General features: G+C 39.6%; 2 protein-coding genes across 8 annotated transcripts in view; one reads left to right on the top strand and one right to left on the bottom strand.

Moving 5' to 3' along the window:
- The window catches only part of AKAP7 (A-kinase anchoring protein 7), an 83,054-nt gene that overhangs the window by 40,287 nt on the left and 19,817 nt on the right, over positions 1-22,950 (bottom strand). For all 7 annotated transcript variants that reach the window (XM_035109002.3, XM_060272681.2, XM_088666155.1 and 4 more), the window contains exon 6: positions 9,214-9,326. In XM_035109002.3, the coding sequence (XP_034964893.2) occupies positions 9,214-9,326 (113 nt within the window). The remainder of the gene's footprint in view (positions 1-9,213; positions 9,327-22,950) is intronic.
- On the top strand, positions 2,145-5,157 carry MSH5 (mutS homolog 5). The gene has a single exon (XM_035110151.3). It carries the CDS (start codon positions 2,145-2,147, stop codon positions 4,608-4,610), a length of 2,466 nt encoding a protein of 821 aa, XP_034966042.3. The 3' UTR covers positions 4,611-5,157.

Genomic DNA, 22,950 nt, shown 5'->3' with positions numbered 1-22,950 from the left:
TCCCTCCACTTCTGTTTTCAAGCTCTTATTCAGGCATCTTTGTCTGCTTGAGGGGGCATAAGGTTTGTCTGCAGTAAAGGGATATGAACCAGCTTCTGTAGCCTTGTCTAATTATAATCTCTAGCCAATGTTAAAATAATTTAGCAACAGAAACATAATTCACAAATACCATTTTTAATTAGTTTTTAAACCAGGGTTGATGTTTTCAAAATAATAATAATAATAATAATAATAATAATAATAATAATATTTATACCCCGCCCATCTGGCTGGGTTTCCCCAGCCACTCTGGGCAGCTCCCAACAGAATATTAAAAACACGATAAAGCAGCAAACATTAAAAACTTCCCTAAACAGGGCTGCCTCCAGGTGTCTTCTAAAAGTCAGATAGTTACTTATTTCCTTGACATCTGATGGAAGGGCGTTCCACGGGGCGGGCGCCACTACTGAGAAGGCCCTCTGCCTGGTTTCCATGATCGTTATAAGGCCTGCCAAACTTTTAATGGGTTTTGTGGTTTTTCAAGCATTACGTACAACCGTAATCTGGTCTTGTGGTAATGTGGTAAAGCAGGCAGACAACTATTTCCAAACACACACAAATTCATAATGAGTTTTATAGAAACTAGTACACCCAATTTGAGAATAAGACCCCAAATGGATCGTGTTGGTTCACTCAAGGGTTGGATACTGACCTCTTATCTAACCACTATATCATTATATGCTGAAACACTGAACTCAATAGGCCTCACATGCATGTGATTAACTACTATGTTTTTATATTTAAATATTATTCAAGCTCTCTGCTTGTTCTGTGTAGTAGGCAAACTACCTTGTTCACATTTTTCATGTTATTTTGCTTGCAAAAGCCATGTTGTAAAATATTACTTTTATGCTAAAGAATGATGAACCTCCTCTTAATTATACTTTCTAGTGGTTTGTCTCATATCAAAGTCCAGCTCACTCTCCTGTACATTCAAAACCACTCGAACAGTTTATTAGCTGCCTTTCATATTTCTATAAAAGTCCAAAAGCATCTGATTCTACCTATTTATTGTGTATAATCTATCTGTTTTCTCTAGATTCTTCAAATAGTGACCGTTCACAATTAAGAATAATTCAGGTAAGACTATTACGGTATAGCTGACTCTCAACTTACATGAGGCTTACGTTCTGGGGATAGTGCCTAAAGCCAAAATTGTGTATGGTCAAAACACACTGGGTGCAGTGGTGACTGGGATTACAAAAGTCCTCCCCCCCCCCCCCGGTGCATAAGTTAAATGAGTGTAAGTTGTGAGTTACCTGTATCGTCTTCACAAAATAATCAATCAATCAATCAACCATAGAATTCTTCTGGTACCTTTTGTGTCTAATAATCTTGTGGAATTTTAGAAAGTTTTTCTTTTTTCCCGAATGTAGTTGTAAAGGTTATTTTTGTTGTTAGAGCAGCTGCTTTCTATAGCATATGCAGCAAAGAAAGAAAGGCAGGAAAGGGTGATGTTCCATTTCCCTCTTGCCTCGTTGCAAACTCACTCATTCACTTCCATCATTACCTACCTATAATACATTATATATGTAAGCAGATACTTTACCTTACCACACATAGACAATAATGTTGAAAAAACATTATAGTGTGATTGGGGTATCTATTTCTGTAATTTTAATTTAAGGTGCCACTTTGTGAAATTTGCTATTAACAAAACTTGTTATTAGGGAAGGGGTTCTGCTGTGGAAGAAAGAATGTGAATTTGGTTAAGGAAAGTGACACTCTTTGCTTGTCTTCAACCAGATCATGAGTGTGGTATTGCAGTAAATTTGCATCTCAAAACTAGACACCTTCCTTAGCACTGCAAACTAGATACTCCTTGCCTATCAGAAGTGAGGTCTTGGGTGATCTGCCCACTTTTTTTCTGCAACTGATTAGGAGACATATATAGTAAACAAGGAGCAAAGTGAGAGGGGAATGCACAGAGTAAGATAAAATATAAGAAGGCCATGTAAGAAATAAGAACAGTGATATGATAGGTTTGGAGAAATAGCCAAATGGGAGGGGTAGCTTTATGAGGAAAAGTGGGGGAGTTAAAGAATGAAACACTAAAAAGAATATTTTGTTTACCCAGCCATATATCTTCTAGAATTCTGTTAAAAATGAATGCTACTGCTTCTTTTACCACCAACTGCCAGCCCCAACCATTGCCTACCATTGATCAAGAAGATGAACAAGAACAGCATGAGATCTGCATGTGTGTGTTGTGGTATGGAGGAGAGCTGGGTATTGCTTACTATGACACTGGAGACTGCTCTATCTACTTTATGGCTGACACACCGGACAATGAAGACCTTAAGCTGCTCCAGAAAGTGGTTGATGAAGTACTTCCCAAATACATATTAAGTAGTGCTAAGCAAGATTATAGCATAGCCAAATTCCTGTCCAATATAGGTAATACTATGGGAGAACATCAGGAAGGAGGAAAGCCAGAGGTTGTCCTGTATCCAAATATGGATTTTGGTTTAGAAGTAAGCAAGCAAAGGATCCTATCTAGGCAATTCCCTTTTGTCCCCTCTCACATGACAGCAACTGAGAAAATCGTCTATTTGTCGTCTATTATTCCTTTTGAGAGCCCACTCGTGGTAAGAGTGCTAGGAGGATTGCTGAAGTTTCTTGACAGGAGGAGGGTTGGAGTTGAACTGGAAGATAGTAGTGTCAATGTTCCTATCCTTGCCTTTAAAAAGTTTGTACTGACAGATATTGTACATGTAGATCAAGATGCTTACTCTGTGCTGCAGATATTTAAAAGTGAAGTGCATCCTTCTGTGTATAAGCAAGCCAGTGGGAAAAAAGAAGGACTCAGCTTATATGGGATTCTGAACCACTGTAGATGCAAGTGGGGAGAGAAGCTGATGAGACTGTGGCTCATGAGACCCACGCGCAATTTGACAGAACTGAATAAACGTCTTGATGTTATCCAATTTTTCCTGTTAGCTCGGAATCATGAAACAGTTCTGACCCTACAGGAGTGCCTCAAAAATATTAAAAATGTACCCCTGATTCTTAGGCGCATGGCTGTTTCTAACACTAAGGTAAGTGACTGGCAAGCACTGTACAAAACCGTTTACAGTGCTGTGTGCCTCAGAGATACATGTCGCTCCCTGCCCAATACCATTGAGCTCTTCCAGACTATTTCACAAGCCTTCACTGAAGATCTACACTATATTGCCAGCCTAATCAGCAAAGTGGTAGATTTTGAAGGCAGTATCTCAGAAAACCACTTCACTGTCAGACCAAATGTAGATCCCATCATCGATGAAAAGAAACGAAAGCTGATGGGGCTTTCAGACTTCCTTACAGAGGTGGCCCGAAAAGAATTGGAGGACCTGGATAATAGAATTCCATCCTGTAGCGTTATTTATATTCCCTTAATAGGATTCTTACTCTCCATTCCACGGCTGCCCACAATGGTGGAAATGAGTGACTTTGAAATTGAGGGACTAGATTTCATGTTCTTGTCAGAAGAAAAGCTTCACTACCGCAGTGCCAGGACAAAGGAACTGGATGGTTTGCTTGGTGATCTTCATTGTGAAATAAGGGATCAAGAAATATTGATCATGGACCAGCTACAGACTAAGATTTTGGAAAAGTCTGCAGTACTTAGTGATGTGATTGAATACACAGCACACTTAGATGTGCTGCTCTCTTTAGCAGTGATGGCTCGTGAGAATGGATATATCCGTCCAAGCTTCTCTCATTCCCACATGATCCGTATTAAAGATGGAAGGCATCCACTGATGGAGTTATGTGCAAAGACCTTTTTTCCCAACTCAGCAGAGAGCACTGAAACGCATGGCCGGATTAAGATCCTCACTGGACCCAATTCATCTGGAAAGAGTGTATATTTAAAGCAGATAGGCATTATTACATTTATGGCCCTAATTGGCAGCTATGTTCCTGCTGCTGAAGCCGAGATAGGGGCAGTGGATGGAATCTACACCAGGATCCATAGCAGAGAGTCAGTATCTCTAGGACTGTCCACTTTCATGATTGATCTTAACCAAGTAGCCAAGGCAGTAAACAATGCCACTGAAAGGTCTTTGGTGCTCATTGATGAATTTGGCAAAGGCACAAACACAGTAGATGGCCTCTCTCTTCTGGCTGCTGTGCTAAGGTACTGGATTAGACAAGCGACCCAATGCCCACACATTTTTGTTGCCACTAATTTCCACAGCCTGATGCAGCTGAATCTCCTGCCTGACAGTCCTCTTCTGCAATATCTGACTATGGACACCCACCAAGATGGAGATGAACTTGTGTTTTTCTACAAGATCAAAGAAGGCATGTCCACTGTCAGCCATGCAGCTAATATTGCAGATTTGGCTGGCATGCCACCTAAATTGATTGCCCGAGGAGTAGAAGTGTCAGAGTTGCTCCGCAATGGGAAACCCATCCAACACACTGACCATTCTTCAAAGGAGAAACAGTTGCAAAGTTGCAAATCTCTGGTAGATAAATTCCTCTCCCTGGATCTCAATAATCCTCAACTGGATTTAATGGATTTTATGAGTGAAGAGGTGCTGCCCTCTTCAGCAACCATATTGCACCCTAGTAAAAAGGCATAACTTGTCCTGAATTGCTTGTGCTTAGTTGGTTATGACAAACAAATGAAACAGCAAGTCCTTGCTCAAGTTAATTCATCTATAGATGTCAAAGAAGCCTGCACAACTTGTGATCCACCAAAATTAATGCAGCCATGCATACTAGGTGCTTAACACACACTACCACAATGTCGTGGCAGAAACACCTTGGGAAAGGCAGAAGGAAAAGGGTGCTTGAAAGTGCTAATGTCCTAGGAGAGAAAACTGCTAGGGATCTTTAGACAACTCTCTACCTTTCACTGCTTACCAGAGAAATATAGGTAATGAAGAAATTCTATGGTAACAATAAGCAATATTTGGAAAGATTATTTGAAAGAGAAGCATGCATCTTCAGGTGCATAATACTAATAAATATAAGAAAAATAAATTACTATAAAAAATTGAATTGTTTATTAAGTAAAATTAAATAAGACTATTAAAATATTATATTCGTGTTCTAAGTTCTATTCATGGTTTTTGTTTAGTTTTACATAAACTTTCTCTTTACTGTTTAAACAAATTATTGTTGAATAATATGAAAAAAAAAGAATAAATATGAACTTAAGTATGCCTTAAGTATGTTTATTATACTCTAAAAAAACCAAAACAAGCTACACAACCAAACAATGTTGAATTATTATAAAGGAAAGGAATTTGGCAAATTAATATATATAGTCTCAGAACACATTCGGGAGAAATTGGTTAATATAAATCATGATAATACTTGAAATGTTATACACTACTAGACTGAGGAGATAGAATTTAATTGTCACAATTCAGTGTGGACATTTGCATTAGAGTTTTACTAGCATAGTGAAAGAAATAACCATTCCAGGAGGGATCAGTTTAATTAGAAACATTTAAAATAAAACCTCTCTAAGGTGGCTTTGACCCAAACTAAGGGCTGTGCCTTATCTGAGTAACTATTAAGCTGTAACTCTCATTGAGTATGTTTAAAAATTCCAGTTTGGTTTCCAACATGCCTCATCCTTACTTTGATCCTCTGGTTGATGAAACAGTGGTCACAGATTTTCATTTCACATTAAGAGTTCTTGTTGCTGGATATTAGTAAATGCTACCACATGCAGAAAATCTCTCCAGCGTTACTGACAAGGAGTGTCTAACTTTTAAATCACCCCAAACACCGTCACATTATCTCACCCCCATCAATATTCAGGGAGTTTGCCACACAGCCAACCCTCTGGAACAGATTTGGGGAGGGCATAGGGGGAGAATTCTTGCGCTAATGGAACAAATGCCTTGCATACCGCCCAAAATAATATAGGTTACAGGTAGGTAGCCGTGTTGGTCTGGATCGAAGTAAAATAAAAAAATTCCTTCAGTAGCACCTTAAAGACCAACTAAGTTTTTATTTTGGTATGAGCTTTCGTGTGCATGCACACTTCTTCAGATACAGTGAAATGGAAGTTTCCAGGCACTTATGTAGAGAAGGGGTGGGGAGGGGTGGGGATGGGGAGGGGGGATCACTCAGAAGGGTGGTGGAAATGGGTGATTGACTGACTGATAGCTGTTGATGACCGCAAACGACTGCAAATGGTTTTGCATGAAAAAGCAAGGGTTGAGATGGCTGAAGATCGCTTATCATGTATAATGAGATAAGAACCCGATATCTCTGTTCAAACCAGGTCCCTCCATGGTTTTGAGCTTGGTGATAAGTTGCAATTCAGCAACTTCTCTTTCCAGTCTATTTCTGAAATTCTTTTGTAGTAAGACAGCTACTTTGAGATCTTGTATAGAATGTCCTGGGAGATTGAAGTGTTCTCCTACTGGTTTTTCTGTCTTCTGGTTCCTGATGTCAGATTTATGTCCATTTATCCTTTGGCGTAGGGTTTGGCCTGTTTGTCCAATATAGAGAGCTGAAGGGCACTGTTGGCATTTGATGGCATACACAATGTTAGAGGATGAGCAATTAAATAGTCCTGAGATGGTATGTTGGATGTTGTTGGGGCCAGTAATGGTGTTGTCTGGGTGTATGTGGCAGCAAAGTTGGCATCTGGGTTTATTGCAGGCTCTGGTACCAGTGTCCATGTTAAGTCTGGTGGTTGTATTATTGTGGGTGAGGAGTTGTTTAAGATTGGGTGGCTGTCTGTAGGCAATGAAAGGTCTTCCTCCCAGAGCTTGAGAAAGGGAGCGGTCATTGTCCAGGAGAGGCTGTAGATCTCTGATGATGCGTTGTACTGTTTTAGCTTGGGAGCTGTATGTGATGACTAGTGGTGTTCTGTTATTTTCTTTTTTGGGTCTGTCTTGCAGCAGGTTCTCTCTAGGTATCTGTCTGGCTCTGTTGATCTGTTGTTTAACTTCATCAGGTGGATATTTTAGTTCTAAAAAGGTTTGCTGTAGATCTCTTAGGTGAGATTCTCTGTCTGTAGAGTTGGAACAGATGCGGTTGTAACGTAAGGCCTGGCTGTATACGATGGATTGTTTGGTATGTTTGGGATGGTAGCTAGAAGCATGTAGATATGTTTGTCGGTCAGTTGGTTTTCTGTATAAGGTGGTGTCTATACGTCCATCCTGTATTTTTATAGTAGTGTCCAAAAAATGTATTTCTTGCATAGATTGGTTCATTGTTAGGTTGATGGTGGGGTGAAAGTCGTTGAATGTCTGGTGGAAGGTTTCCAGGGTCTGTTGTCCATGTGTCCAGATAATAAAAATATCGTCAATGTATCGCAGGTACAGGAGAGGTTTGAGTGGGTAGGAGTTAAGGAAACGTTGTTCTAAATCTGCCATGAAGATGTTGGCATACTGTGGGGCCATGCGGGTGCCCATGGCTGTGCCGCTGATCTGGAGGAACAGGTCATCACCAAATTTGAAGTGGTTGTGGGTAAGGACAAAGTGGCAGAGTTTGGTAGCAAAGTCCGCTGTGGTTTTATCTGAAATGGTGTTCCTTATGGCTTGTAAACCATCATTGTGTGGGATGTTGGTATATAGAGATTCCACATCCATAGTGGCTAGTATAGTATTATTAGGAAGATTGTTCAAATATTGTATTTTCCTCAGAAAATCTGTGGTGTCACGTACGTAGCTGGGAGCACTGATAGCATATGGTTTCAGAACAGAGTCCATATAGCCGGAAACACCCACTGTAATGGTGCCAATACCTGAGATGATGGGGCGTCCTGGGTTTCCTGGTTTGTGTATTTTGGGTAGAAGATAGAAAGTTCCTGGCCGAGGTTCCGCTGGTGTGTTTGTGAGGATCTGTTCTTGGATGTGTAGGGGTAGCTCCTTAATAATCTTGTTCAGTTCTTTTTTGTATGCTTGTGTGGGGTCTGAGTCCAATTTCATGTAAAAGGCAGTATTGGAAAGTTGTCTGTGGGCCTCTTGGATGTAATCAGTTTTGTTCATGATGACGACAGCTCCACCCTTGTCTGCCTCTTTAATTATAATGTCTGGGTTGTTCCTGAGATTTTCTATGGCTCTCCTTTCAGCATGGTTTAGATTTTGTTGTAAGCGATGGTGTTTTCTGGTCACATCCGTTTGGATTCTGTGGCGGAAGCATTCGATGTACAGATCTAGTGTGGTATTGCGTCCATCAGGAGGGGTCCATGTGGAGTCCCTTTTTGTGTAACTTCTTTTCGGTGGTGGTTGGTGGTCAATGTTCTGTTCATTGATGCGTTTGGAGGGTGATGGTTGTTCCCCAGTAAGTTGAGAGGTGTTGTGTTGTGGGGATGTAGTTTGTTCTACTTTGTCTTGTTCTTGTGTGTGATGAAAATACTCCTTCAGGCGTAAACGGCGGAAAAATGCTTCCAGGTCCCCGCAGAACTGAATCATGTGTTGGGATTTGGCAGGGCAGAATGATAGTCCCCGTGAAAGGACGGATTCCTCAGCTGGGCTGAGTGTTTGCTGTGAAAGATTGACAATGTTGTTGATCTTGTTTTGATTGGTGGCCTGTAGGTTGGAAAGGTTGCAGAGTTTTTTATTTTTCTGGTTCTTCAGTAACTCCAGTTGAGAGTGGTAAATGGTTTGTTTTTCCTTGTGGAACTTCTGCCAGGCCGGGTGATTCCTGATGGAGTTCTCCAGTGCAGAGAGTTCCTCCTTTATTAACTTCTGTTTGGAATACAGAACGCCGATAAGATGTTTCAGCAGTTTCTTAGATAAAGTGTGGCATAGTTTTCTGGCATATTCTGTGGGATAAGTTGATTGAAGAGGGTTCTTAATTCTAAGACCCTTAGGTACAATGTCCAGGTTTTTGCATTTAGATAGAAAGAGGATGTCAGTTTGTACAGTGGTACCTAGGTTTCCAGAACTTATTCCGTTCTGGAAGTCCATTCTTAAACCAAAACCATTCTTAAACTGAGTGGGCTTTCCTTAATGAGGCCTCCCGCGGCCGGTGCCCTTCCACCATTCAGATTCCGTTTTTAGACCGAAGTGAAGTTCTCAAACCGGGACACTATTTCCGGTTTTGTGGAGTTTGTAAACAGAATCGTTCCTAAACCAGACTGTTTTTCTCTACTTTACTTCTGGGTTATTGTGTTTGGAAATTTAAACCTTCTTTATTGTACAATTTCTTAAAGGTCATAGCATCCCCCCACCATTTGTATGCATATTGTGATGTACAAAGTGACTGCACCTGTTTTCGTAGTCTTGGCGATTTTGACAGCTTCATGAAGGTCAAGTGAGGCTGAAAAGCTTTATCATCTCCTGTGATGATGCCCTTTTCTTTAAATATCTTCCTCACAATATCTAGGTAGGCACAAATGGAGAAACTTTTAAAATTCCAAACATTGTGCAGACTATAATGTTTGATAAAAATTATGAATGATAAAACAAGACAGAGAGAGAGAACAAATGTTCAGATAGTCTAATTTAAACTTACAAGCAAACCACAGAAACCACTTGAAACTAGATACACATTTTAAAAATTGCATATTTTTAAAAAAAATTGAAAGAGCCAATATGCTATGCAACAATCCCACCTTTCTAACATAGCTTTGTAGCAGGTGAAAAGCCCTCAAGGTGATGCTTACATGTGTTGTTTTACATCTGTCACAATTCATTTCTGCCCAAATTTGTACCACCTAAGACTAAAGTTTGCCAGGTCAACACTGTTCTAGGCATAGCAATGTTGACTCACACTGATGTACCAGTGGAGCATAACAGAACTATATAACTGGTAGCCAGTAAAACAGCATACACAGTGGCATTTAGACTAGCAGGATCAGTTGCCATGGGGTGCTTGTTTTATTGTGTTGAGTATTTTTTTTACCATATTTACTCAAGTCTAATGCACCATCAAATCTAATGCGTACTTCAATTTTCAGAACCTTGAAACCAAAGAAGTATTAGCTGGTGAATGTAAATGTGGCATTGAAACTAATATGCACCTTAATTTTCGCAACATAATTTGGCCAAAAACAGTGAGCATTAACTTTGAGTACATACAGGGTTGTTGTTTCTTGTATTTTGTACTGATCTAGTGTCTTAGGCTGGTTGTATTATTACTTTGGCATGGGGTTGGTTGCTTGTTAAAACTATAATATAGTTTAAAAAGAAAAACTCAACCAAGGGCTTCTATCAGCCTGCCATTATAACCACTGGGTGTTGTTGGGGTTTAAAGGGGGGGAAGCTCCAAGGGTAACAGATCAATACTGGACACTTATTTTAATACCTATGAATTATTGGTATTTCCCATCAACACCTGTTGACTGACATGCACTTCTCTGTTCGAATTAATTGCTTGAAAGTATTGTAAATCCCTACAAACTGTCCATGGAAAGAAAGCAGTGACATTCAAAGATGTTAAGAAAGCTGGATTCAGTTCTAAGCACTGCCAGTAACATGCATTTTGGCTTTCAACAAATTCATTAAAAAATTGTCCAGTAGCACCTTAATTTATTTCGACTGCGTCAGACCAACACGGCTACCTACCTGAATCTAGAATCATGGAAGGCACCACATTGAGCCACATGAAATGGAAGTCCATCACCCTCACAAATAAACTTGCACAGGACAGGTACAGACTGATATCTCCTTTCTGACTAAATGCAAGAACCTGGACATTATACCTAAGGGTCTTAGAATTAAGAACCCTCTACAATCCACCTAGCCTACTGACTATGTAAAGAAACTATGCCACACTTTCTCCAAGAAGCTGCTCAAACATTTGATCAGTGTTCTGTACTCTAAACAGAAGCAAATAAAGGAGGAACGCTCTGTACTGGACAAGGTATCTGAAGAATTGTGCATGCACACAAAAGCTTATACCCAGAACAAACTTACCGTAGTTGGTCTCTAAGGGTGCTACTGGACAATTTATTATTATTATTTATTTATTTCAACAAATTCATGTACAGTATGTGTATTCTTATGGCTACTTTTTACTTTTTACAGGGGGTTGAAATATGACCCTAGGGGTCCCTTCCAACTCTACAATTTGTATACGCATATAAAATCAGCACATGTAGAGCAACATTTGCTAACTCATACTGATTTCTTATTAATCTCTGCACGAGAGCTCCTATACAAATGTTAAGTGAAACATGCGGTGATTGGTATTATCAGTATAATACTGATTCTGCACCATGTATATAGTTCGGAGTCTGCCCAGGAATTGTTGATAAGTGCACCTACTGAAGACTGGGGCCAACATCTGGGTAAAGCTTCTGGAGTCTATCACCATATATGGGAGCTTTCCACCTTATTAACATCTAGTCTGATGTTAATATGCCACTTTCTACCATGTGAAGCTAATTATTACCAAATGAAAAAGGGTTGTGAGATATCTTATGATTCCAAAATATTAGTGCTACTGTGCTTTGTCTTGCACTTCCAGATTTTAATTTGTTTTAAAGCAAAGAAGTCAGAAAAATAAATCTGGCTGTTAGGGCCTTCTGGTACCATGTACTGTAGATCCCTAAAAGAATTAAGATATGTGTGTTGGCAAACAAAAAGTCCTTAGAGGAACAGCTGCTGATTATTGTCCCACAAACATAGTAAAGGGTGGAGCTGGGGCACTAAACAAAAGCTTGCTCAAAGAGGAGGAGAAAGCTAAAAATGGCTTGTTATCAGAAGGTGGGTTGCTGCACAAGTCTGTAAAAGTCTTTAAAATGACTGATTAGCAACCCTTAAAAAAACCTATAAAAGCAGTTTGGTTGTAATTGGAAATAAACCTACTTTGAATTAGCAGAAATATGTAAGAGTTAAAAGAACTAAAGCTCTGTTTTCCCAAATCAGCAGGGTCAATGCTTATTTTACTTTAGTGAAGAACTGTGAAAAAATTGAAAAAATCATTGCCCAGTCTAATTCTGCCAATCATATTTTTTAAAAAAGACAATATGGAAACATAGCTGCCAAGTTTTCCCTTTTCTCGCGAGGAAGCCTATTCAGCATAAGGGAAAATCCCTGTAAAAAAGGGATAACTTGGCAGCTATGTATGGAAAGAGTGGAGTTGTTTACTTAGGGTAACGGTTTTCAAATTGCATTCTTATGTTGATTGACAAAAAGAACAGAAAACTTAAAAGGTTTGCAGAAATATATTTCCAACCGTTTGAGTTTATCCTGAGGAAGGGGTGGAGAGTTGAGTCTTTTCTAGGCCCAAAAGGCCTGACTGGCACCTTGTGCAAAGTGACAATATTTCCTTACACGCCCTCCCCACCTCCACTCCTAAATAATCTACAACATACAGGATTCAGTGGCAGATACACAGAGGTTCTTCAAAAGATTAAACCCATGCATAAAGGGTAAAGGAACCCCTGACCATTAGGTCCAGTCGTGACCGACTCTGGGGTTGCGCGCTCATCTCGCATTATTGGCCGAGGGAGCCGGCGTATAGCTTCCAGGTCATGTGGCCAGCATGACAAAGCCGCTTCTGGCAAACCAGAGCAGCACATGGAAACGCCGTTTACCTTCCCGCTGTAGCGGTTCCTATTTATCTACTTGCATTTTGACGTGCTTTTGAACTGCTAGGTTGGCAGGAGCTGGGACCAAGCATAAGAACCTGAAAATAACTCGGGCAATGATCAATTTCAGAAGGACGTTTATTTTGGAAGCCTCTTCATATGAAGGAAATAAAGGAAATAATACTTATTTCAAAGATATACATAAAGATGCATTTGATTCCCTTCATTTAAGTCTTTTCATCCTAGGGGAATAATAATAATGACAAAGCTCACATAATTGTTTTCTATTAAAGAGTTTTCATATTAAAGATAATGGGCTACATGCATGCTTCATTAACCTCTGCAGAGGCACTACTCAGATAAATTTAGTTTGTGATATTAAAAACTCATTTCAGAATAATGTTTGTAGTATCTCAAGATTGCAGCATATCAAACTTACGTTAAAAAGAAATCAGTATATTAACGTTGCTACTTGAAAAATGTCAATGGAACGTGCCGTTTAGTTGTGTTTATTACCAGCTGTATTTACAGCAAAAATAAGTCATTTGGGACTATCCAGGATGATTAAAAAGAATATTGTTTTGTGGCAATGGTACAATATTACATCTCTATTACTATGTTTGGCCTTGCTTCAGGGTGTAGATTGCTTATAGCATTAAAAGAAGAAAAAGACCATGGGAGATGTGAGCTTCCACGCTGAAGACGAGAAATATACAGAAGGCAGATTCACCAAGTGACTAAACTGCTCTAGAGGAAAGGTGGGGAAGAGCAGAGCAGAGGTGGGGAAGCCCGACTGGCATTATCCACTTAAGAAATCTATACAACCAGTGCTGCTTTCCTAGTCCCCACTTACCTGTTAGTAAGCGCCATTGAATTTAACAGGACTTACTTTCCAAGTGGACACTGTGAGTATTGCATCCTGAGCAAAACTAGGTCTGCAGATGGACTAAAACTCCCATCATTCCTGATTACTGGGCATGCTGGCAGGGGGTGATGGAAACTGGAGGCCAACAATAACTGCAGGACCACAGGTTATCTGCCACCCCCGGTACACTCAAGAAAAAATATATTAAAATGTGTATTTGTTTCCAGCTGCTACAGCAAATGTTGAAATTACATGTCCATAACTTCAATATTCAAATCTTTTCTACAGAGTTTTGCAGGGGCTACTACATGTGGAGAAGGTTTTTATCCCTTTCCTCCCCTGCCACAAGTCCTTACTTTGAGTATGACTTTGTTGGATTCAACTCAAAGAGATAGAGAGGGTATATGTGACTGGTATGGGTATGAGAGCACTGAACATCAAATAAGATGTTGACCAGGATGGTAGCTCTCTCGACATCCCATGTAGCCTAGGGGCAGTAAGACAGAGCCATGAATCTGGTTCAGATCCTGCCACTACTATGAGCTCACTAGGTGACCTTAGGCAAGCCACTTTCAATCCCAGTCCTCCCACTCATAACATAGGAACCTCAAACCTTAGAGGCAGCTTCCTATGTTCCATTTCTCCCTTATCAGAATAATAATTTTTTTAAAAAATCCAAAGAGCCTCTAAAATTAACAAGTAACTTTTCCAGTTGCAATGAATTACTGACAGCAGGAACTGTTTTCAAGGAAAGAAACAGATTTAAAGTTTTAGAAAGCTGTATAGAAACCCCTTATATCATTTTAGGGTTGCCTTTTGTCCGTATTTTCCTGGACACGCCCGGTTTTAAGGGGTAAAAATATCTGACAGGGTTTTGTTTTTCAGAATATTCAAAAATGTCTGGGGGGTCGCTTTCTTTTCCTGCCAGCAGTGGGGGTCAGCTCACACCAGCCGTGTCCCTCCTTAGTGCCCTTCGATGTTTATCTCTTTCTTTCTCTCTCTCCCTTCCTTCCATTTCCTATCTCTTTCTCTGTGCAGGGCTGCCTCATGCCAACCACGTCCCTCCCCGGGGCCCTCCGATGTTGCTCTCTTCCTTCCATCTCCTCTCTCCTTCTCAGTCCATCAGCTCCCGTAACCCCTCCCCAGGTGGCAGCAACCCTAAAGTAGGGGGCGAGCTGCGGAGATGAGCAGTGGGGGGAGGGGTTTGCCCCAATGGTGGTGGTATCGGGGGTTTGGTCTTTGGAATACTGCAATCCTAGCAAAATCAGGGATGGCCAAATTCTGTATGTTAGGGAGCCTCTATGTTTTCTAAACTCTCACCCAAGAGGTTGAAATAATCCAGTCCCCTCAGATGGTCTGTTGTGAAGCTGGTGTTACCTATCAGCACTATGGAATATAGGTGCTCAAGCAGGAAGGGGTCAACAGTAAAGGGAAGCAGGCTGGGGAATGTATGTGCTTTATGAAAGATATACTCAGTAGGCAAGCTGGAAACTGCAACTCCAGAATAAGCACTTAGCAATAAAATGTTGTTTATATGGAACATCCATGAAGAGTCATTGCTTATTTTCATACATGTGAAACTAAATAAACAGGGACAGTGGTGGTGAGAGATAAAGATATTTCAGGAACCCACAGCCAATCCACCTACTGCCATCCTTGTTTTAAATTACAGTAACTTGAATCTCTTACTTACTAAATTTCTTGTTCACTTCCCTTTCCAAGTAAAAACTCAAAGTGATTAAAAAAACACTTAAAGAAATCAACAAATAATTTGCACAAAATATGCAAAAGATCTATCAAACACCTGTCTGCTTCAATAACCCATCAACAGAAACAATAACTCAGAAGTTTAAATTATAAACATCTTCGTAAATGTTTTAAGCAGTCTCTAAAAAGAAATTTAAGTGCAATCTTTGGTGGGCCTTCCCCTGAAAGGAAATATTGAACTGGGACACTACTGCTGAGAAGACCCTATTCCTTGCTTTGACAGATCCTTTATTTATTTATTTATTTATTTATTTCATTGGTAACCAAAGTATAACCTCCCCAGTAGCTCTTAAGAACCAGAGATTTGTATGTACATTAGAAAATACCTTTGTTTGCATTTCAAGCAAAAATGCAGTTCCAAGAGCTGAATAATGGAATAGACAGATCAATAACGAATGAGTCAGAGCTTCATTTGGTATTGATTTTGTACTGAGGCCACATGCTGAGAGGCAAACAGCCATTTCAAATGGCTTGAAAAACATATAATCAATGTTAGAAATTACTGGGGATGTCCATTTCCTTGTGGAAAGTTTACTCAGGAAATGTGTCAATAATTATTCTCCAATAATTTCAAAACGAAGAAATTAGGCATGTTTCTCAAAACAGAACACAAGCAGAATTTCAGAAATTAGAATTGTGATGCATTGTTGAGGGTCAGAGCATTAACAAGTGTACATATGAGAACCTGAATATGTGCCCACTGGCGGAGGAACAGGGGTGCAGGGGGAGCGCACCGCCCCCAGTGGTATGATCATGGCGGAGTGATAATGATCGCGGCTGCCCCCCCCCGCCCTGGGGCGCCATGCCCCCGCAGGTGGTGCACCACACCCCCAGGATGCTTGTCACGCCCCTGCCAGTAGGGCGCCACACCTCCCGGGACACGTGCTACGCCCCTGCGGGACTCGCGCCAGCCACACCCCTGCCTGCTCTCCGCCCCCCCCCCCGCCAGAGCTTGAAGCTCCGCCACTGTACATGCCCTATTGCATTAGTAATGGGTGAAACAGAATGAAACAAATTCAAGTCCGTAATGGAGTCTAAGATAAGGAATAAGGTATAAGAAAGAATTGTCATACCACAACATAGTCCGAAAATAGCGTCCCTAGTCCTGTACTTACAGATAATTCATGAGATACTTTCTCATCCTCACCACTCCAGATGTGCCTTGACCTGTGGATTTGCCAGTTAAATAGTTTTCCTAGGCAACCCTCTGTTTTTTTCTTCCGGTGCCTCTCTGCTTATCAACTTTCAAAGTCAATGTGCTCTATCTTGGGCCTATTTCACAACCATTTCACCCCAGGGTGGCTCTAGTTTTGAGTTGGCCCATTCTGATTCCCAGATGCACTGCCACAGGCTGAGCTGGTCATGTGCATACCGTACAACCAGCTCAGACTCCAGCAACTAGATTGAAAACCAATGTCCATGAGCTGAACAGCAAAGCAAATCAACTCTCAGCTACTCCAATTCAGCATGTTCTTGTTCTCCTAAGAACAATAAATCACCCCCTATGGTTGATTCAGTGGCAAAACTGAGCTTCTCTACTCTCCTAAAACTCTGCTCTTTCCTCTTGTCGCCGTTCTTCTAAAAGTCAGCCCTCAACACAGATATATTTGCTAACATTTTATTCTGTGTTTTCATTTTCCTGGTATGAAATAGGGTACAGAGTGGTTTACTATATGGGTATAGGATACTATATTTGTTTACCAGGCACTCAAAACCCGGCAAGTCCCAGACCTCTCTGGGGTCTGAGACAGCATACAACTGAAGTGTCCATATACTATCCACAAAGCCACTGCATCTAATGGAGAATCAGGAATTATGAGCTTCCAAAGCTGAGTGGAAATGGTTGTAACCGCTCTGAACAGCTGCAAACAGCAACAACAGATGTTGCACAGTCACCCCACTGTGCTATGACAGGAATGTTTGGGACCTGCCAGGACCCAGCCTGAGCAAGCTTTGGAAAGGGGTAAGTGTAGGGGCCCTACAGCTGTTGGTGGATTACACCGTAAATAAATTGTTCAATAACAATTTACAGTAGAGAAGACACAATGAATTCAATAGGATGCATTTACACAGTTTTATGTAAAGATACTTAAAAATAACCAAATTATTAAAATTTTACTATCCAGCATCCAAAGTTATAATATAAACCAAAACGGTGAAGTCATGTAACAGAATCAAATTATATATACAATACTGTATCTTCTGATTGGGGTAATTGATTCTTATTCACTTAAATCTCCCTATAACCTTATTTTCTTGCCAAAAATATATTAGCAGTATAATTTTACCACCAAGCTTCTTTTAATTTAGGTTTAATTATTAATGTACTAGATATACACTTCTTTTGCTTTCTGTTCTACCAAACCTGCATAAGTATTTTACTTTTTTATATGTCCCACTACAGTCATGAATATATTTAAATATTCCATCTGTTGTGTCAAGGCTCGCTGAAGTATAAATGACCAAAATGGCATACAATAATGCATATTTAATGTAGAAGACTCTCAGGTCGCTCTGTTTCTGTCCTGTTTTATTAATATGGGATACCAACCTGAAGAAATTAAGTTCCACTTGCTTTTAAAAAAATAAAATACCGGCAGCTTCAATTTGAGGAATTGCAACTTATTAAGAAAAATATATTTCTGAGCGCTGATATTATAACCATTTCTTATATGTTTATGGTAAATACAGAAACATGCACATCAAAATAGGGAAACCAATATTCATAGTGCTGGAAAGAAGATGCCAAATTCTTGCTTCAATTGCACTTTTGACCCATGCAGAGGAGGGGAAATAATTCAGATCAAGAAATTTGTGTGGGTTCCTGACCTGACATAAGTCTCCCCGCTTCTCCCTTTGTAAATTGAAACAAACCAGGAACAAACCATAGTGTGATATCCTGGTGTGCTAGCTATAGTTTATTCTTAAGAGGAAGTGGAAGCTTTCAGTCATCCCTCACATATGAAGCAGAAAGAAGAGGGAACAAGCCATGGTTTGTTGTTACATCTCAGGTGGACCAAAGTGCTCAACTAGATGGGTCCTTCATCTGGTCCAGTGTAGGCAGCTCTTTCCATAATGGATTGTTCCAAGATCAAACTTATGTGACAAAGTAAAGCAATATAAATTAATCTACTCTCCATATGAAACATTCATAAAGGTAACTCCCATGTTCAGCAGCTTGTTACATATTGTCCTCATGAAAAGGAAATTATTTTTCCTATGACAAAGGAGAGAAAACAGTAAAATTGATCTGTTTTCTATTACCGTATCTTTCTTCACCCTCTGGAGCTGCTTTTAAAGTGTGAAATAGAGGCTCCCTCCTGTGGCCAGAACACCAGTTCTCTGTATTTGAACAGTTGGACTCTCAAGCAAAGTCTGAATTTTACAGGATAACCATTCTGTGTTCTGCTATTGTTTCTCAGTATTGAAGTTGCTTGCCACTGACTTCTTCTTTTTTTAGTACAATTCACTGTTCCGTTCCAGTTAATGACCTATGGAGCTCTCTGCTTTCAGGAAATCAGCACTTCTCCTAGCGCTGAGAAATAAAGTGGTCATAATGGTACAAAGAATGTTGTATCTTTCAGATGAGCTCATTTAGGAAGCAATACAAACAAAATAAAAAGAATTCCAGATGATCTAATCTGACACTCTCGGTCTTGCCAGCATACAATTTATCTGTGAAAAACCATCAGGACAGATGACTAACAACAGGGTGGAAAAAAGGCTTACCTCATCTGACCACTTCCAAATTACAATTTTGATACCGTTACTTGTTGCTTCTAGAAGATAACATGTTACTAAAACTGCTCAACTGATCTACACTGTGCAATAATTAATCAGTTTGCATAAATACTGAGGCCCTGCCTGGTCTGCAACTGAGCTTTTAACTCTGTGTGAAATGGTTTTGAGACTTGCTGCCAAGAATTATGTACAGGCTCTCTGGAAAACCCAGATGTTGTTGATGCCATGTACAATCCCTGCATTAGATTCATATCTAATTAGATTCAGAAGGTCTGGTTGCTGGCTGGTCTTAAAATCTCTAATTTCCTGTTCTTGCTTCTGTCATAAGCTATATTGTTATTCTACCAGAGAACGGTGTGGCACGAGTGAAAAATGCAAACCCAATTCTCATATTACATGGTAGAAAGAATTATCTTAAACTTAAAACAGTTTCATTCCCATATCCCTACAATGGAACTAGACAATATGGATCCTGTGCGGCTGCCTCTAAAAGAAGCAGCTGTACATCTATTCCTCCCTTTCCCCGATAAAATCTAGTAACAGAAAACATGTGATATGATGTCATTGTGTTGAGAACTTCCGCACCCATTACAAGTAACAGCTAGGGATGTACAAGCATACCTCAATCCACTCCAATACTACATTCGGATTCAACTTGTATATCTCGGCCATCACAGATATTTACAAATATCGGTGTATCTGAAGAAGTGTGCATGCACACGAAAGCTCATACCAAAATAAAAACTTAGTTGGTCTTTAAGGTGCTACTGAAGGAATTTTTTTAATTTACAAATCTGTTACCTTCCTTCTGTGTGGGGGCAGATTTAGGGACAGAAGAGGAAATAAAAGGAGGAGAAAATTGGCTTAACTGCCCAAGAAAGTGAAGACATTGATTTCATTGTGCCACTGAATAAATAAAAAAATTATATAATCCTGCAAATTAGCAAAACAATCTAATACCTGCACTGACTAAGATAGCCTATTCCAAGTTAGCACCCTTCATATGTTTTCAACTATATCTCTGGTCAGCCCAAGTCACCATGCAATTCCAAACACCTGGTGGGTGCCAGGTTGAGGAATGGTGGTCTAATGGAAGCATCTATCCATATTAAGTGCACTGCTGAAGTTGTGATCTCCTAAGAATCTTGGAGAATGCAGGTCCTTTTCATAGTTTCATGCTCACCCACAAACCTTTATTTGAAAAGCAGAGTTATGTGGTAAACAAGAGATGACCTTACACATTATACAATGGCTAAAACACACAAAAAGCTGCCAAACAGTAGTTTTTATGGCATGTGTAATGCTAGTTTTCATCTAAAAAAATGAAAAATAAGTTAATCAAAAAATGTCTTTCTTTAACAGGGCTTAATAAATCAAAACAAATGCAGAAAGAAATGTGAGGGATTATATTGACCGTCCTTCTAAAATTAGTTAGTCTTTGTTGTAAAGCTAAGTCATGTTGTCCAATTTTAAGGTCAAACATTTGCTTTACTTAACGGTAGTCACAAATTCCAATGCAGTCTGCAGGCCTCTGTCTGCATAATGAACCAACTTGTCCCATGTCAGAGTTTGGGTATGTTATGCATTTACCATTATCACAAGATGTGGATGTGGTCACAAGATGCTATACCAAAGCTTTAAAAGGGAATTAGACAAATTCATGGACATAAATCCAACAATATCTACTAGCTATGCAACATCTAGGTTCACTATGTCTCCAAGTATTTGTTGCTGGGAAGCAACAATGGGAGAAGACTGGTTGACCACTGTAGAAGGCAGGATATTGAACTACGCTGGCCATTAGTCTAATCCAGCAAGTGTCTTTTTATACTGATTTAGTACAGTGTATATGAAAGGAGGTGGGATGACAGAGGTTCAATGAATTTTTACAATAAACAAATATCTGTCAAAAACAAAGACCCATGGTGCACATTATTAAATTGCTAAGGAAGATCAATGGATGCAGCAGAAGTTTTGTACATAAATGCTCTTCCTTAAGTAAATAATATTTCTGTTCAGCATACAGTGTGAAATATGAACCTATCCTAAACCTAGAGAGGTATTTTGTTTTTACCTTTGTTTCTATTCTGCTGCATTGGTCAACTCTTTTTATGGTTATTTTTTTAAAAAAAATGATTAAATGGGCCTTGTAAAATGAATTGCCTGCAGGAGAAAAAATTAGCACTGAAATCACATTGTTTCCATTTCAGAAAAGTACCCCACCCCGCAAAAAAATAAGTAGTAGCATGCCAAAGTAATGCTGACTCCCCACAATCCGCTGACTGCAAATGAGAATACATTCTGGAAAATAGGAAGTCCTTACTCCACCCACCTACTCTCTTGTTCCTGAAGTTAATTCCCCCTTGGTTCCCTTGTCACCATGGATTGCAAATCTGCTTCAAATAATGGGAAAAAATCTGCTTCAAGAAGCAATCATAGTTAGTGTTAACCATGGTAACTGTCAGTACACATGTAACCATTAACCACTGTTAATATTAACCAAGAGAACTAGGCCAGAAATTGACTCCACATGAAAGAAACACAAATTGAAGCTAGATCTTGATTCACAAATCATGTGTTGCATTACACGTGTACCAGTCTTGTGTTTTCTAGAATACCCCATCGTGAGTGGATATGCATGCTGATTGGGGATACAGTGGCAAAGGCAAAATGCATAAGCCTTGATAGAGTGGTCACTTACTCATGGCCAAAATAGTTGACATGCATCACCAAAAAAGTGGCATATGCATACCGGTAGTTGCAAATTTACAAATAATTACTGTAATTTTAATAGAAATACAGGGTCAAAGTAATAGGTTCCCGAAACAAAAAGAATGGAGCTGAGACAACACAGAAATAGTTTCTGTGAGTTCCAACCATGCTGTGAAAAAATACAGGTTTTAGACCATCTGTAAAGGGCAGAGTTAAAAAGAAAGCTTGTGCATGCTATATAAGGCTATGTAGAAGATAACCAAGATGGCAGTGGCCTTTGCAACTTTGATGAATGCCTTAATATGAGTCACGCAATGTTCAGGCATGGTATGACTTCACATTCCTCAGAACACAAAAGATCATTCATTGCCTCTAATAATGTCTTAAAAGAAACCTTTTCCAAGAAATGGTTGGAATTTGGGATACAGTCTAAAAGGACAATGACAAACTCCAGGCATTTCTTCAGCACTGAGATCTTTTTGTTAAATTTCTTTCAATAAAAATGCATTAACAGATTGTCTGGTCTCTGTTTTCTTAAGCAACATTCACTTTTGTTCCCTTTTCCCCTCCCTTTAGAGTAGCTCTGGAATCTGAAATCTTAGCTACATTTATGAATAAATAAATAAAGTGACTCCATTGCTTCCACTGCAGTGGAAGAAAATAGGATCAGACTCAGCACTCTGGTTCCTGCAGTTAAGTACAAGGCTCAGGACAAGCATGGGAGAACCCCCAAAAGCTGCATTTTCACATACGACTAAGCAATGAGTTGCAGAAAACTTCAGGCTCAACATTACCCAGCTCCTCCAGTGTGACAAGAAGTTCAAAAACATTTCCTTCCATTTTAAACTAATCACAGCTTGTTGTGATGGCCAAACCCACAGCAGTCGGGTGGTATCTTAAATATTATGATAGACCTATAGTAGTGCTTTGATTACAGAAAATGAATTTTCAACCAATATTATATATGAATGAAAGAAAAGGTTCAAATGTCTATAGCTTTATTTGCATCAGAGTTTCTAATCTTAATTAAGTTGTGGCAGTATATCTTACCAATCCTATGCTGCTATGTAGATAGAATTAGTCTATCCAACGGTCATGCTCAATATAAATATTCAAGAGGGGGAAATAGATCTTAAGAACCTTTTTTTATTAGCCTATTATATATGTGTGATATGCCCCTTCAAAACCACTTGGGTGATATCTATCAGCAGGTTATAAGGAACATTTGTTTTTTTCTGGATTCTAAGGCAATCCATAGCAATTACTAGCACATCCATTAATTAGTCTAGCACTTTCATTCTAAGTGGAATTACAATGTAAAGTTTGATGTTAAAGCTCGCTAGAATTTGCACTTCGTAGCTAGTAGAACAGCGAGCAATTATAT

The sequence above is a fragment of the Zootoca vivipara genome, chromosome 3 (genome assembly GCF_965207765.1).
Source record: "Zootoca vivipara chromosome 3, rZooViv2.hap1.1, whole genome shotgun sequence".
Taxonomy (NCBI): Eukaryota; Metazoa; Chordata; class Lepidosauria; order Squamata; family Lacertidae; genus Zootoca; species Zootoca vivipara.
This window is presented reverse-complemented; position numbering and strand designations above follow the sequence as displayed.